Source organism: Folsomia candida, unplaced genomic scaffold, assembly GCF_002217175.1.
Source record: "Folsomia candida strain VU population unplaced genomic scaffold, ASM221717v1 Fcan01_Sc026, whole genome shotgun sequence".
NCBI lineage: Eukaryota > Metazoa > Arthropoda > Collembola > Entomobryomorpha > Isotomidae > Folsomia > Folsomia candida.
This window is the reverse complement of record NW_019091218.1, coordinates 2,107,927-2,121,308: the sequence shown is the minus strand read 5'-3', so window position 1 is coordinate 2,121,308 and position 13,382 is coordinate 2,107,927. Positions and strand designations below refer to the sequence as shown.

Genomic DNA, 13,382 nt, shown 5'->3' with positions numbered 1-13,382 from the left:
AATTTCTTACTCATTTAAAAGTAGAATTAAAATCTAACATTTTACTTGTTCTGATTTTCCGATGTTAGTCCAAAATATTAAGGTTCTCTTACTAATATTTTTCGGTAACCTGTACTGTTGCTGTTGTTCTAAGAGTCAGAAAAACCTCCGTCCTTTAAACAATCCCCCATAACTTTGGATCCAGAGGTCACACCCTAATGCATGAGGGCTCGTTGGAAAGCTGAGGATATTTGGGGGCCACCCCTTTGTAATTCAGTGACCTAAGCCACACCCACCCGGGACCACACCCCCTCAAATCCAAACTTTGCGCCTGTAAGCTTTATATAGTCATGTGGGGTGTCAATCGAAAGCTCCTGAGATAAGCCAACCAACCCCACAGTAATTTAACCTGATAACCACACCCACCGACAACCACACCCTCCATGTCGAAATTTTTATTTTCTTTATACCACATCGAGTGGGGTATCGTTGGAAAGGTCTGGAAAGGCCAGAATATCTCGGATGTAGGAGGTCCAGTTATATTTGTTCAGTTCTTGGCCTGGTTTTAAGTGAACGAGGAGTGCTTTCATACATTTATAAGCGATGCGTGATTCATCCATTAATTGGACTTTGATGTAGAAGTTTATCATTTGTTTGGCAATTTTAGACAGTAGTTTGGTGCAACTAGTTTCCATACGAATGGCGTAGTTGGCTACTCTGTTGTCCAAATGGAAGATTCTCTTTAAGAAGCGTGTCTGTACTTGCTCGATGATGTCTGCGTAAGGGTAACCCCATATATGGCTTGCGTAGAGCACTGTCGACATTGCAATACTTGAGAATAGTTGATAGTGGGAGTCCCAATTTTCTACTTTTCCTTTAAATAAGATGGGCCAGAGCGATCCAAGTGCACTCATTCCCTTCGTCTTGAACTTTTCTGCTGCTTTCCGAAAAAGACAGGAAGATGAAAATGTGACTCCAAGGTATGTATATTCATTCACGATTTTGATTGGTAATCCTTTATATGTAAAGATTATATCTTTTGGCAATCTTCCCCCCCTTCGAAATACCACGACTTGAGTCTTGGTCAGATTCACGATGAGGCAATTTTCTCGACAAAACTTCTCTAATTGGTTGATTTTTAGTTGAAGGGCTCGTTGTGATGGGGCTACGATGACCATGTCATCGGCGAATTTTAGTAGGTGCATCTCGAAGTAAAAAATTTTGGTTTTGCAGAATTGTTGAGACCAAGACCTTTCCAACGATACCCAACTCAATATATTACAATTTAGATAAAAACTTTCGACCTGGGGGTGTGGTTCAGGATGGGTGTGGTGCAGGATGGTAATTTTGTATTCGCAGAGATGCGCGATCCAGACCATTCCAACGATAGCTCACTCGATGAGTAACGACGTAAATAAAAATTTCGACATTGGGGGTGTGGTTCCCACTGGGTGTGGTTCATGATGGGTGTAGTTCAGAGAGGTGGTAATAGCATCATAGAGTTGCTGCGACAAAGGCCTTTCCAACGATACCCCACTCGATAGGTTTTGTCGAAAATAAAACTTTCGATATATGGGGGGTGTGGTTCACAGTGGGTGTGGTTCAGAGTTATACGTTCGTTATCGTTGGGTTGGTGAGACCCACGCCTTTCCAACGATACCCCATTTGATATGTTTAAATGAAAATAAAACTTTTCGACCAGGGGGTGTGGTCCAAGATGGGTGTGGCTCAGAATAGTGGTATTGGTGTCGCAGAATTGCTGCCACAACCAAGACCTTTCCAACGATACCCCACTCGATGTGGTATAAAGAAAATAAAAATTTCGACATGGAGGGTGTGGTTGTCGGTGGGTGTGGTTATCAGGTTAAATTACTGTGGGGTTGGTTGGCTTATCTCAGGAGCTTTCGATTGACACCCCACATGACTATATAAAGCTTACAGGCGCAAAGTTTGGATTTGAGGGGGTGTGGTCCCGGGTGGGTGTGGCTTAGGTCACTGAATTACAAAGGGGTGGCCCCCAAATATCCTCAGCTTTCCAACGAGCCCTCATGCATTAGGGTGTGACCTCTGGATCCAAAGTTATGGGGGATTGTTTAAAGGACGGAGGTTTTTCTGACTCTTAGAACAACAGCAACAGTAACAATGAATCTAAGGAATAAAGTTCACGTCCAAATTCGCAAAATGCTAACTGAGAAAATTATAAGGATTAAATTTCGTTAAGGTAAATGTTTGTTGAAAATATTTATAAATTAGTGTAGAAAAAGATCAAGTTTAATTTAATAGTCCGTTTTATCTGATTCTTGATTTTATTAAAAACTGAATATTCAGATCCGCAATAGATGGAATTACTTGGAAGTTTGTTGACTCAACTAGCCATAGATTCAAGAAGAGCTGTTGGAAAAATCAGATATTAAGTTCTACCTACACTGGACGACTATAACTTACCAATTCAAGTCTGGACCTAGTTGATTAAGGTATTGAGATACTTCCGGATTTAATCTTGTATGTATTGTAATTTACAAAGAATTTTCAATGACAATTTGTCCAGTTGAAAATCAAATTGTCAAAAACAACTCGTGCAAATTTAATATATTTACAATTTTTTTCAACAATACGACTTCAAACTTTTTCCTTCGGTTGGATTGACGACAAATAATTTTGTGAGGTTACGCTACCTATATTATATTCGAAGTAAATATCATATTTCAAGATTAATTTAATATATTTATACCTATACTGATTAGCGTAGAAAATGTACCGTTTTAAATTGTTTCAATATGGCTCTCTCCTTTCCTGAAATTAACGTTTAAGAGGAATTTGTTAAATGTACGGCAGCTTCATCTTTTGTTAGAACTGAATAGCCTCCTCTAGTAAAAAAATACAGCGGTGTTCAAGTATCATTGAATGGAAATAATTTTACTATGGTTGATGTTGCACTTAATAGTTGTTCAAATTTGAACCAATATTATTAATTATTAATAATTACACATCCTATTACTCCATATCAGCAAGTCATATACTTAAAAAATTGTGGCTAACAATAGTGTAGAAATAATGAAGAACATTATTCAGTGCTTAGAAAATATGTCCGTATTGGACAATATTTTTAACCAGAACAAGTCCATGCTCAAATTGCTTTCTAGGTATTTTCTTCATGATTTAAGCATTTTATCTCGATAGTGGGATGAAATTAGTGATATAGTTCATTTGATATTGTTGGTACATTTGGTTCTGCGAAATATTCTATCAATTTTCTGCAATTTAATTAACCTTTGAATTTAACTTTTAATTTTATCTTTAATTTGTTTCTCCTCTGTTTCATAAATGGCATAACTTTCTTAAAGTTTGTACACAAGTCTTGTAAATTCATGACATCGGATTAGCGGTTGCGAAGCTTTAGAATTGCCCCTAGAGGTTATTGATTTTTGTCTTACCGTACATTACCACAGCCATAAGTATGCACTCTGTGCGGTGGCCGAGCTACTCATAAATAGAGATAGCCCAACCAGCGGCGGTAGCACCTTAAAGGCTAATTGCCGAAGTAATAATTGCCGTTTGAAATTTCGTTCCGTTGTCCCGGAGGCTAGATATGTTCCCAATAATCGGAATGAGCGCTGCATCCAACATGTTTTTTACGTCACAATTAACAAGACTTTCTAAATAAAAACAAATTAGAGTGTCTTGTTCAGCGTGTCTTCATGTGAAGAACAGGTTTTATCTTCGGATCACAATTTTAATGAAAAATATAAGAATAAAATAATTGATTGTGTAGTGTCAGCTTCGCCTTGAATCTCAGTGAAGGTATTTTCTAAAGGCTTCTTCAAGACTGTATTTATTTATTAAGATTTAATTCTCGTTATAATAGCTTCATTTGATGCATGACTTGAAGGCCCTCAATTCATAATTCATACTCTGCATTTGTGTGCATTGAGTACCTTAAGAACCATTTTTAATATAACATGTACAATTTAATTTCAGAGTCAATTTTCCTAATTTATTGTGAACTTAAATTCACATTCATTAAATAGACATGTTGACCTTATGGTTCACGTATTCGTTTGCAAAGTGATCAGATCCTATACAAAAGCTAAATCTAAAGCATGACCTAATTTCTTGCACGTAATTTAGTGCGTTTGTCAAGTGCTGTCACATAATTAATTAGCATCGTCCACTAGTTGAAATATTTTCATAATCAATAACTGGGTACCCAATTCCTAATATTGGTACAATATACAATGAAATGTTATTTTCTTGTAAGCAAGTTTTTATTTATGAAATCTACAGACCTGATCTGACAAATGTTTCAATGAGTCTGCATTCAAATTTTTTAGCGTACCATATCAGTTAACTAAAATAGCTTGTTCTACGAATATTATTACGACTAATGCAGTTTAATCAATATGCTTCAAGGGAAATATATTTAAACATTATTTTTATCGTCCAACTCGCACGCCAGGACGAATGAAGGAATAAGAAGGTAGAAGGTGTCATGCTGTTTAACTATTTTGTTGAGGAATTGGTAATGTTATATTTGCATGCAAAAACGCAAAATTAATGATAAGACCATGGATGGTAACTCTTATTTGCGATTCGTAAAGAATGGTATCTTTACACATGTAATAGGACATGTGGAGAATTGTGTTCTGTAGCATTGGAATTTATGTTTTCTATCATTTACTTATTGTTCCTTTGTTTCATAAGGGGTTATCACAACTGATATAAAGAGCTGCAACCAGACTGTCTCTTTATAGTGTATAGTTCAGGTTTTCTTTTTATTTACTCATAATAACTATTTCTAGAGGCTATTGGTGGGTTGTAACCGTACCCCTGCTGATTGATCACCAGCAGTGATACGGGGCACAATAAGCCCCCCTTCAACAATAATGCACGTACGGTACAGAGTGCATCAAAATACCTTCCAAACGAATAATTTTATTAATTTTACCGAGTTATTTATTTTGTAATTCTCGAAACGAATTGGATATTTAGCTGTATTTAATATCCAATCAAAGGTCGTCCAGAAATTGATTTTCCAATATTTTCCAACTCTAGTTCAACTCAGGTTAATACTTAATATATATAATTTTTAGCTTACGGCTTCTAGTCAAAATAAGAAGATCCTCAGTTTGTGTCACAGTAGGATTCAATTTTGCACCAGCATTGAATTTTCAGTAAAGATATTGTAATGGATACTGGTATTAACAATATCGTTCTTTAATGCACTCCATCCTGTGGGATTGTTTGTAAAAGCCAAACGTAGGTGATGTAAGCCTCATTCGGCCCAATTTCCTGTATAAGTTGTAAAGCGTTGTCTAGCACACAACAGGCTGGTATGGAGACACTGTAGGCAACTAAGAAATAAAAATAAGATGATGAGTTATATATAAATATGGATACTTCATTCGATTGGTCAGTACATAAATAATTTCCTGATCGATAAGACTAATTGTAAGATTTAGATATATGTAATAGGCTGCGTATCCCAGGTTCAAGACTTGGTCCACATTTTCTGCAATGCCGAAATACCTGTTATTCCCACTTAACTAGGGTATACTAAGCAATAGAATTGAAAGACTCAAATTTAGCAAAAGCTAGGATAAAATTGTAAAATGTCCAAGGCTATGTTAACCAACAAATTCTGAAGAACTGTAACGCGAAGTTTATTTACTTAATTCTTCAAATGTTTGTATAGTATCAAGCACAATAGTGCTACATATTTCTATGAGAAATGTCCTTAGAAATTTTCCAATTTATGGAAGTAGTTAAGTTTTTGAAATGAGGACGTTGTAAATCCGAGAAATCAATGAGTTAAATATACTGCTTGTTTGCAACTACAATATCGTGCCAAACATATGTTCACATGTTTATTTGATTCGTTTGCATAAGTAAATTTCAGGCCATAATAAAGCATTAGATTCCCATACTATGAAGTAATAATTCATAGCATGGAAGTATATATTACAAGTTATGAATTTTCATAAGTTACGATAATTATGTAAACTTTATGTTTTATGTGTTATAAACTTTATGTGTTGATCATATTCAGGAAAATTATGAATGTAATTTATTCAAGGTGTCTTTTAATATGTAAATTTACTTAAAGATTAGTTTTATATTTAAAATTTCCAAGATTATAATTCCATGCATACAATAATGTATTGACGATGTTATTGAATAAATTTGTATTCAAAATAAAATATATAATGCAAATTTCTATGACAAATATCATAATTTAATATTTTATACTGTTTTGTTATGTTCAGTCCTTCACCAAAGTAATTTAAGTAGAAATTTGTGTTCCCCAATAAATTGTCCAGATGTTAATTGTACGGTTGGCATGTTTATTTCCAGATTGGAACACACATACACAAATGAAGAACATGATTCACTGAATTAACATAGCCACAAAAATAAATTGCGAGCGAGTTGCAAATTTATTTAGCTCGAACCGGCCGCATATGCTACTAATTATGCAAGTCTTTGGATCACCGCATTTGTAATTTAAACAATCAATCAGTAACTTATGCTCTAAAGATATTTGTATGGGCTGAAGCCTACAAGAATTCAAGTCGAATAAAATACATAAGTACATACAAGTGTCGATTTCCCACTTTAAACTACTAAGAATAGTAAGAAAGACATTATTTTGGAAAATGTGCATACATTCTCCATAAGATTCAGCTTAACTAAAAAATGCTTATCGTTATAGACAAATCTAAACATGGAATTAGCAGATTAAACAACATTTTTAGTTAATACACAATAAATTATGTTGCATGATTTATATACATCCATCGCTATTTACATGTATTTTATAATGATTTACAGTCAATTTTTTCTGGTAAGCACTTCCAAATTACATCCAGAAAGACCAACTCTTATACCAAAATATCAATTACAGAGTACAAAGTACTTAATTGTAGAAAGGAAAATCTATTTGTCTTTACTTTTCTCATGACACGTTTACACAATTATTATGGCTTACGTACAGCGTGCAGGTATACCTAAAATTATCTTTCCTTTCATTATCAGCACATGTATTAGTATGTATTAATATGCTATGATGAGGACCTCGGGGATATGAAAAAAATCTCTTTACTTAACATATTTACATATTATGTCGATATTTGCAACTAATGTTGAAATTACAAATATATGTAAAAATATCGAAATTTCATCTTTATCTGGACGATGAAATGCTAACTTTGCAAAACTCTCTTAACCCTTTTCCCTGCAAGTTCGTTATCAAATTACGAATCCAACCGCTAAATCTCAAACTAAATGCACCACTGCATATCTCAGCGAACAATACCGATGCACAAACAATCAATAAAATTCCACAAATATAAAACCCTGGCGTGATCTTTGAATTAAAATCTAATCGCGAAACAGCCTCTATTTTTGGATGTCTCCATTTCGCATAGTGATTCAGTAACTTTTGTGGTTTCCACAATTTATACAAAAATTCCAAATGTTTCAAAATTCCTGAAGATATCATCACTTTGAGACGTTTTTCAGCATAACTATTCCTAACCGGACGCAACTTCCAACCTCTAATTGTCGGGAAGAATGAATCACCATGTCCACTGACGTATATTTTCCTTTCTCGATTGTCATTCAGAAAACTTGTCATCTCCACGATATTCTCCTTTGTGTCCATCAACGCCACTTTTCCACAGCTCGATAAAGATTTTGCTATTCCGTAACTGTCCCTCTCATCATAATCGACAGGTTGAATCGGCAAGTCTTTCAGCACACTGTCATTGAAAGTAGCAGGATCATTAAAAACAAAGGAACCATTCCCAAGATCTGTAAAATTTTGACGCCATCCAAAATAAGGATTTATCTTGGTAAGCAAATTCAAAGCCGTATTCTTGTATTTAGCGTCTGCAACTTCTCCTACAATTTTACGACATCGCATAACAATTTGCATATAGAAAGATCCGTATCGCCAAAAGTCTGAATTCGGTAGAGAATGGGCATCTTCGACATCGAGAAGATTGAACGGCATCAGAATTCGGATACCCTCTACGTCAACAGCGGTTTTCTAAGGGGACTTGTAAATCGTGGGGACAATCATTTCCATGGTGAAGATAGTCTTGTACCAATTCGTCAAAATCGTTCCCACTAAAAGAATCCAAACTGCGACAATGGTGTAAGGTCCGATCGATAAATGTCGCTTCTCTCTAAGTCTGCTTTTATTAATTGAATTGGACGCCAGAACAGAGTTTTCTACGGTTATCCCAATTACCAGATATACGCTATCAGAAATAACTTTTTTCCACACTATTCTTAAAATTAAAACTACCATAGCAAAGCCTATTCCTAAACATGTCCAAATTGTATCGTCGAACGGGCTAGTCAACGCTGATAGCATGGCAGTCGTTGATCTTGTCTTATAACACGAAACAAAGCTAAAAATCTGCGCATCGTAAATGTAATATTGCAATCCTCTCTCATCAAGCCACCAAGTAAAGCGACGAATGCCTCTAATGAAGTGGATTGGCGTGATATTAAAAAAATTATAGGTCAATACATCTTGTAAAATCCAGTAAGCCAAGAAACCGCTAATCGTGGTAAAATTCGCTACCCGACGATACCAATAGTATGACGGATGAACACCTTCAACATTATTTTGACTTATTAGGCTGCGAATCATGGCTACGTCACTACCATGAGAATCTCCAGGTGCCCAAAAGTATTTGTTGATTTTGGATACCTTTTCTCCTAATTCAACCAAATTACTGAAACAATTCGATGGTAAACATTAAACTTCATGCCACTCTTCCAAGGATTCCGGGTCAATCGGTGGTCCCTTGGTGTAATAGATGTTATAATAAATCATCCTCAAACCTATTTCACTTTCCCCCAGTCTGGTCACATCCACTATCAAAATTTCTCTCAAACCAACATAATTGTACTGAACGTGCGAAAATCTAAAGTATTCTTGAACTTCGTGTGTTATTGTCGTGAAAAATAGGAAATACTGTGATGGATAGTTATGGTCAACGAAACCGTGGTGTTGAAGAAATTCCTTATTGTTATGACGAAATGTGCCCCATTTTTCGGGGAGGATGACAAAACTTGCCCAACAATGCCGCGCCGGATTCCTTCTTCTGTGGAGGGATATTTTATCAGAAATCAAATTCTTTGTGTGCGAACGTATATTCCTGTCGTAATCAAGAACAACAATTGGTCCGATGGCGGGGTGCTTAAGAGATCTCTAAGCGAAGGTTTTTCCGGTAAAGATCATTGTGGTACAGTTTTCAAAAGGGGAAAGGTAATCGGCAAGCCTGGAGCTAATTAAGTCTTGTGTAGGCTGGTCACTCGATATTCTTTTCTCAACGGATGCATGAAAACTAAATACGGTGCCAAAAATTTGTTGAAGAATTTGAACAAGGATTAAATGTTTTGATTCCATTCTTTGTGTTTAATATATACTAATATGCGTTTATGTCTAAATCTGTAATTCTGTAATTTTAAAATATTGTGAAGACTGTAAAGATTGTTAGCTTTAGGTTTTCATCAAACTACGGGTCTAGTAATTGTCTACACTAACTGTATCTATGAAGGCTGATAAAGTAGGTAAGAACTTCCTATACTTCAATTGAGCTCCTTAACGCAATAAAACTTCGTCTAACCGTCTTCTTAAAACTCCAGTTTTTCCTCAAGTAATTTTAAAATGAGCTGGGAAATTTAAATATCTAGTCTGAGACTCTGAGTTTATATATAATTCATGTAATAATCATTTGGCAATTATGTGATTATCATAAATACCCTTTGATAACGAAGAGTGCAGTTAACAAGTATCAGCCTTAACAGGAAGCAACATAAAGAAAGCGTGGAAAACAGCGTGGGCTAAATAATATATTTTCCTCACGAATTAAATATCTTTTCAAATATACTTTACATATCCTGATCTATTGTGATAGTTTGCTTAACATTCAACAAAATAAGGTATTTCATGAAGTATCATGTCATACATACTTGACAATTATGAAAACCTTAGAAGTAATATAAGTCCGTGATGTAAAGATCCAGAATTGTGTGGGATATCATCGTTCAATTCTACATATAATGGCAACTAAATTATTCATAGTTAATTATAGTCGCAGAAAATGTATATAAGGATATGGTACTATATAAAGACCCCGAGATTCTCAGTAATGCCAATACCAGGCGGGTAGAATTTAGACTTCAAATTTTTCGAAATTATGTAGAGAATTTAATTGGCTACCTAATTCTGAAAACCGAATTGGATTATCTCTTTTCGTTTAAAAATGAGAGCAAAAGATTCGCAGCAAGTCGCGACGCTAGTTTGCCACTCGCCCTAAAATGCGTTTTTTCGAGATCACAAAACAAATGAACAAACGCTTGACCACTTTGTTCATGGGGGGATGCTACGGAAATCAATTCATCGTATCTTGGAAAGGTATAATTTACATGAAAACATAGATTTCAAATAACCAAGTAGCCAGCCGGTTTTCGTAGGGATGAAGAAAGCGGTCAATATGGTGGAGAAAGTATTTACACACAACCCCGACATTTCGGGTAAGGCTGTCGCAACAAAATTGAAATTGAGCATATCATATGTATGTCAAATTAAAGCCAAGAAGCTGGGCTTCAAAACTTACAAAGCCAAAATTTCCCCAAAATATAATGAGGATCAGAAACGTAGAGCCAAAACCAACTGCCGGAAGATTTAAGAAAAACTTTGCAAGGAAACTTTCACCAACTTGATGGTCATGGATGACGAAACGTTCTGTATCTTGGATCCTGAAAGTGTCATTGGGGTTAAGTATTACTCATGTAGAGACAAAAAAAATATACCTGCCATATATAAATACAAAGGGAAGGAAAAATTCCCTAAGAAATACCTAATCTGGCTGGCGATCGATGAAAATGGTCATGTGTCGAAACCACTAATTATTTCGAAAAATTTGAGCTCTCAAGTTTTCCTAAAGAAGTGTATCATGAAGAGGTTGATGCCCTTTATCGAAAATAAAATGATTTTGCACTGGCCCGATATGGCAACAAGCCATTATGCGAGAATTGTGACTGACCAACTCCGAGAGAAAAAAGTGGATTTTGTCGAAAATAAAGACAACGCTACAAATGTCCCTCAAGCTCGTCCCATGAACGGTTTTGGGCATTACTCAAGAGGGAATACTCCAAAAGGACAAAACCACCCAAAGGATTGAAAAGATTTCGAATAGTCATCATGAATTTAATAAAGAAGGTAACGGAAAACAGTGGCGCGGCTCTCATGGCGAGCGTGCGGCAAAAGCTACGGTCAGGGGGTAGAGACGGAGTTTTTGGTCCCGTAATGGATTAAAATAATTAGGTAAGAGTGTGATGAACATCATATATAAAAAGAATTAAATTTAATTCGGTAATACATTTTTTACAGGCTAAAACCATGCGGGGTCTTTATATAGTACCATATCCTTATTTCCATAACAAGGCGAATTTCATATTTACTAGTGAAATGTATAAGGTATTATTTGTCATCATATTTACCCTTATCACAATGATAAACTTGTATTATAGATAACCTGTTCAATTTAAAAATGCATGCGAACTTTTCATAATTCTGCTTATTCTTTTATGCATTGTAGTTTGTGAAATAAAGAACTTTATGTATCTACAACGTTGTTTCTTATATGCAGCGTATTGTCCAAAATTTTGTGTCATTCTTCTCATCTTTTTTTCATGTTATGAATTTAATCGCATACAACTTTGCTTTCCTACATATGCTTTTTGAATTATCATAGTGTACAACTAAAATTATATGTAAAATGCAAGGTATTTCAGTTTTTGTTTTATAATGTTCTGAAAATGCTATCAACCCCATTTCGTAATGAATATTCATGGAATGCAATTACTCACAAGAAGCTTGTAAATTTGATCAGTTATTACATAATTGAGTATTGCTCGCTGCTAAACATTATTTCTGCACAAATTTGATAAAAATTTTGACTGGAATTGTAGATCGCTTCACCACTTTCCAAAACATTTAGAAATTTCTCAACTAATTGTATTACACTAGATGAGCCAGCAGCGTACTTCTCCCTAAGCGATGGCGGTGTCATTGTCGTGAAGGTGGCCAGGAAGGAGGAGTTCTCTATGGGGCAGGACGCTGTGGACGGAGGCGAGAACTATGATATCGCCAATTAATACAAAAAATTACAACTTCATGTATTTGCCTTTATTCAAAATAAACCTTCATATTATTGTTTAACAAATAAATTCAAATCATCCCATCGAATTGTCTAATCATCAAATTCCCCGGGGACAAACATGGACTGAAAATAGTTTACAGCATACGGTTGCCCAAGACCATATTTTATCGCAAATTGGCGATAATCAAAATTTCGCCTCGCCACACTCGGTCCTGCTGGTATCACGGTCTCCGTAAATGAGATATTTCCTCCCCGTGGTTGCATATACACGAGGAACACGTATCGATGGAGACCAGTTCCTGGAATTTTAATTTCATTTCATTTTTCAAATTTCCGCTCAAATATTTAAATATTATTCACCAGTCTGTGGACGCGGTCTGGAATATTCGGCCAAAACGGTTCCATTACGCCAGGAATTATCCTGCCCACCGTCAATATTTCCAACCAGCCAGTGATTCACGGGGCCGTTTACGGGATCTGTTCGCGACGGCCCATCCATGTCTATGAATTGCGTTCCTTCATTAATTATCCTTAATTGGGAGTAAATTATAAATAAATAAACACAACCTACCCAGCATCATCAACACGTATAATCGATCTGGAAAATTTTCTCTCCAACGGAAGGATGTGGGAGTGTCGTTAGCTTGAAGGGGCGTTATGAGATGTCCGAAATCTATCCGTATCCCACCCTCGTACTCACCGATTATCTTGCGTGGTGGGAGTAGGTCTAGCAAAACGGACTTTTTTTCATGCATTTCATACAAATCATTAAATTTACAATGATCCATTACAAAGCACATCAGGAACAAGACGCGATAATGGGTTTATCTTTTCCATTCTACTTGCCACTGCAAGGAGAAGAACGGATGCTAGGACCCATTGAAAGGCTCGCTTTAACAATTAGATATTTATTACTGTATTCTACATTTGGATAAATAAATGAAAAGAATTTTTTTTAACGTACTGGAAACTTGTCCATTTTTTCGAGTTTTGTTATAACGTGGGTTTAAATTTTAACAAAATTATGCGGTTAAGGTTTTGATTGGTGCGACTGAAACAGTACTGGTTCGATCTCAACTGTAAACTGAAATTAATATCCACTATTTCGAGCAATGTTTAACTTAAAATGCTGAGTGAAGAGTGATCTACTTATTAAATCGAAGGAAGCATTATTTTGCAGTTTTATATTTTTAAACTGGGATATTTCTCATTTGACTTTAC

The 13,382-nt window shown here is 35.6% G+C and overlaps 1 protein-coding gene and 1 long non-coding RNA gene across 2 annotated transcripts; one reads left to right on the top strand and one right to left on the bottom strand.

The window, feature by feature from the left end:
• The first annotated feature begins 2,090 nt into the window (after nucleotides 1-2,090).
• LOC118438750 lies at nucleotides 2,091-6,432 on the top strand. Its single transcript, XR_004837046.1, has 3 exons — nucleotides 2,091-2,200; nucleotides 2,308-2,453; nucleotides 6,331-6,432. It is a non-coding gene; the product is annotated as an uncharacterized LOC118438750 (long non-coding RNA).
• Nucleotides 6,433-12,165: 5,733 nt separating this feature from the next.
• LOC110859555 (protein D2) lies at nucleotides 12,166-13,299 on the bottom strand. The gene is made up of 5 exons (XM_022108521.2): nucleotides 13,126-13,299; nucleotides 12,953-13,052; nucleotides 12,733-12,888; nucleotides 12,522-12,662; nucleotides 12,166-12,460 (listed from the first exon to the last, which is right to left on the bottom strand). Exons 1-5 carry the CDS (start codon nucleotides 13,138-13,140, stop codon nucleotides 12,252-12,254), a joined length of 621 nt encoding a protein of 206 aa, XP_021964213.1. The 5' UTR covers nucleotides 13,141-13,299; the 3' UTR covers nucleotides 12,166-12,251.
• Between the last annotated feature and the right edge of the window lie 83 nt (nucleotides 13,300-13,382).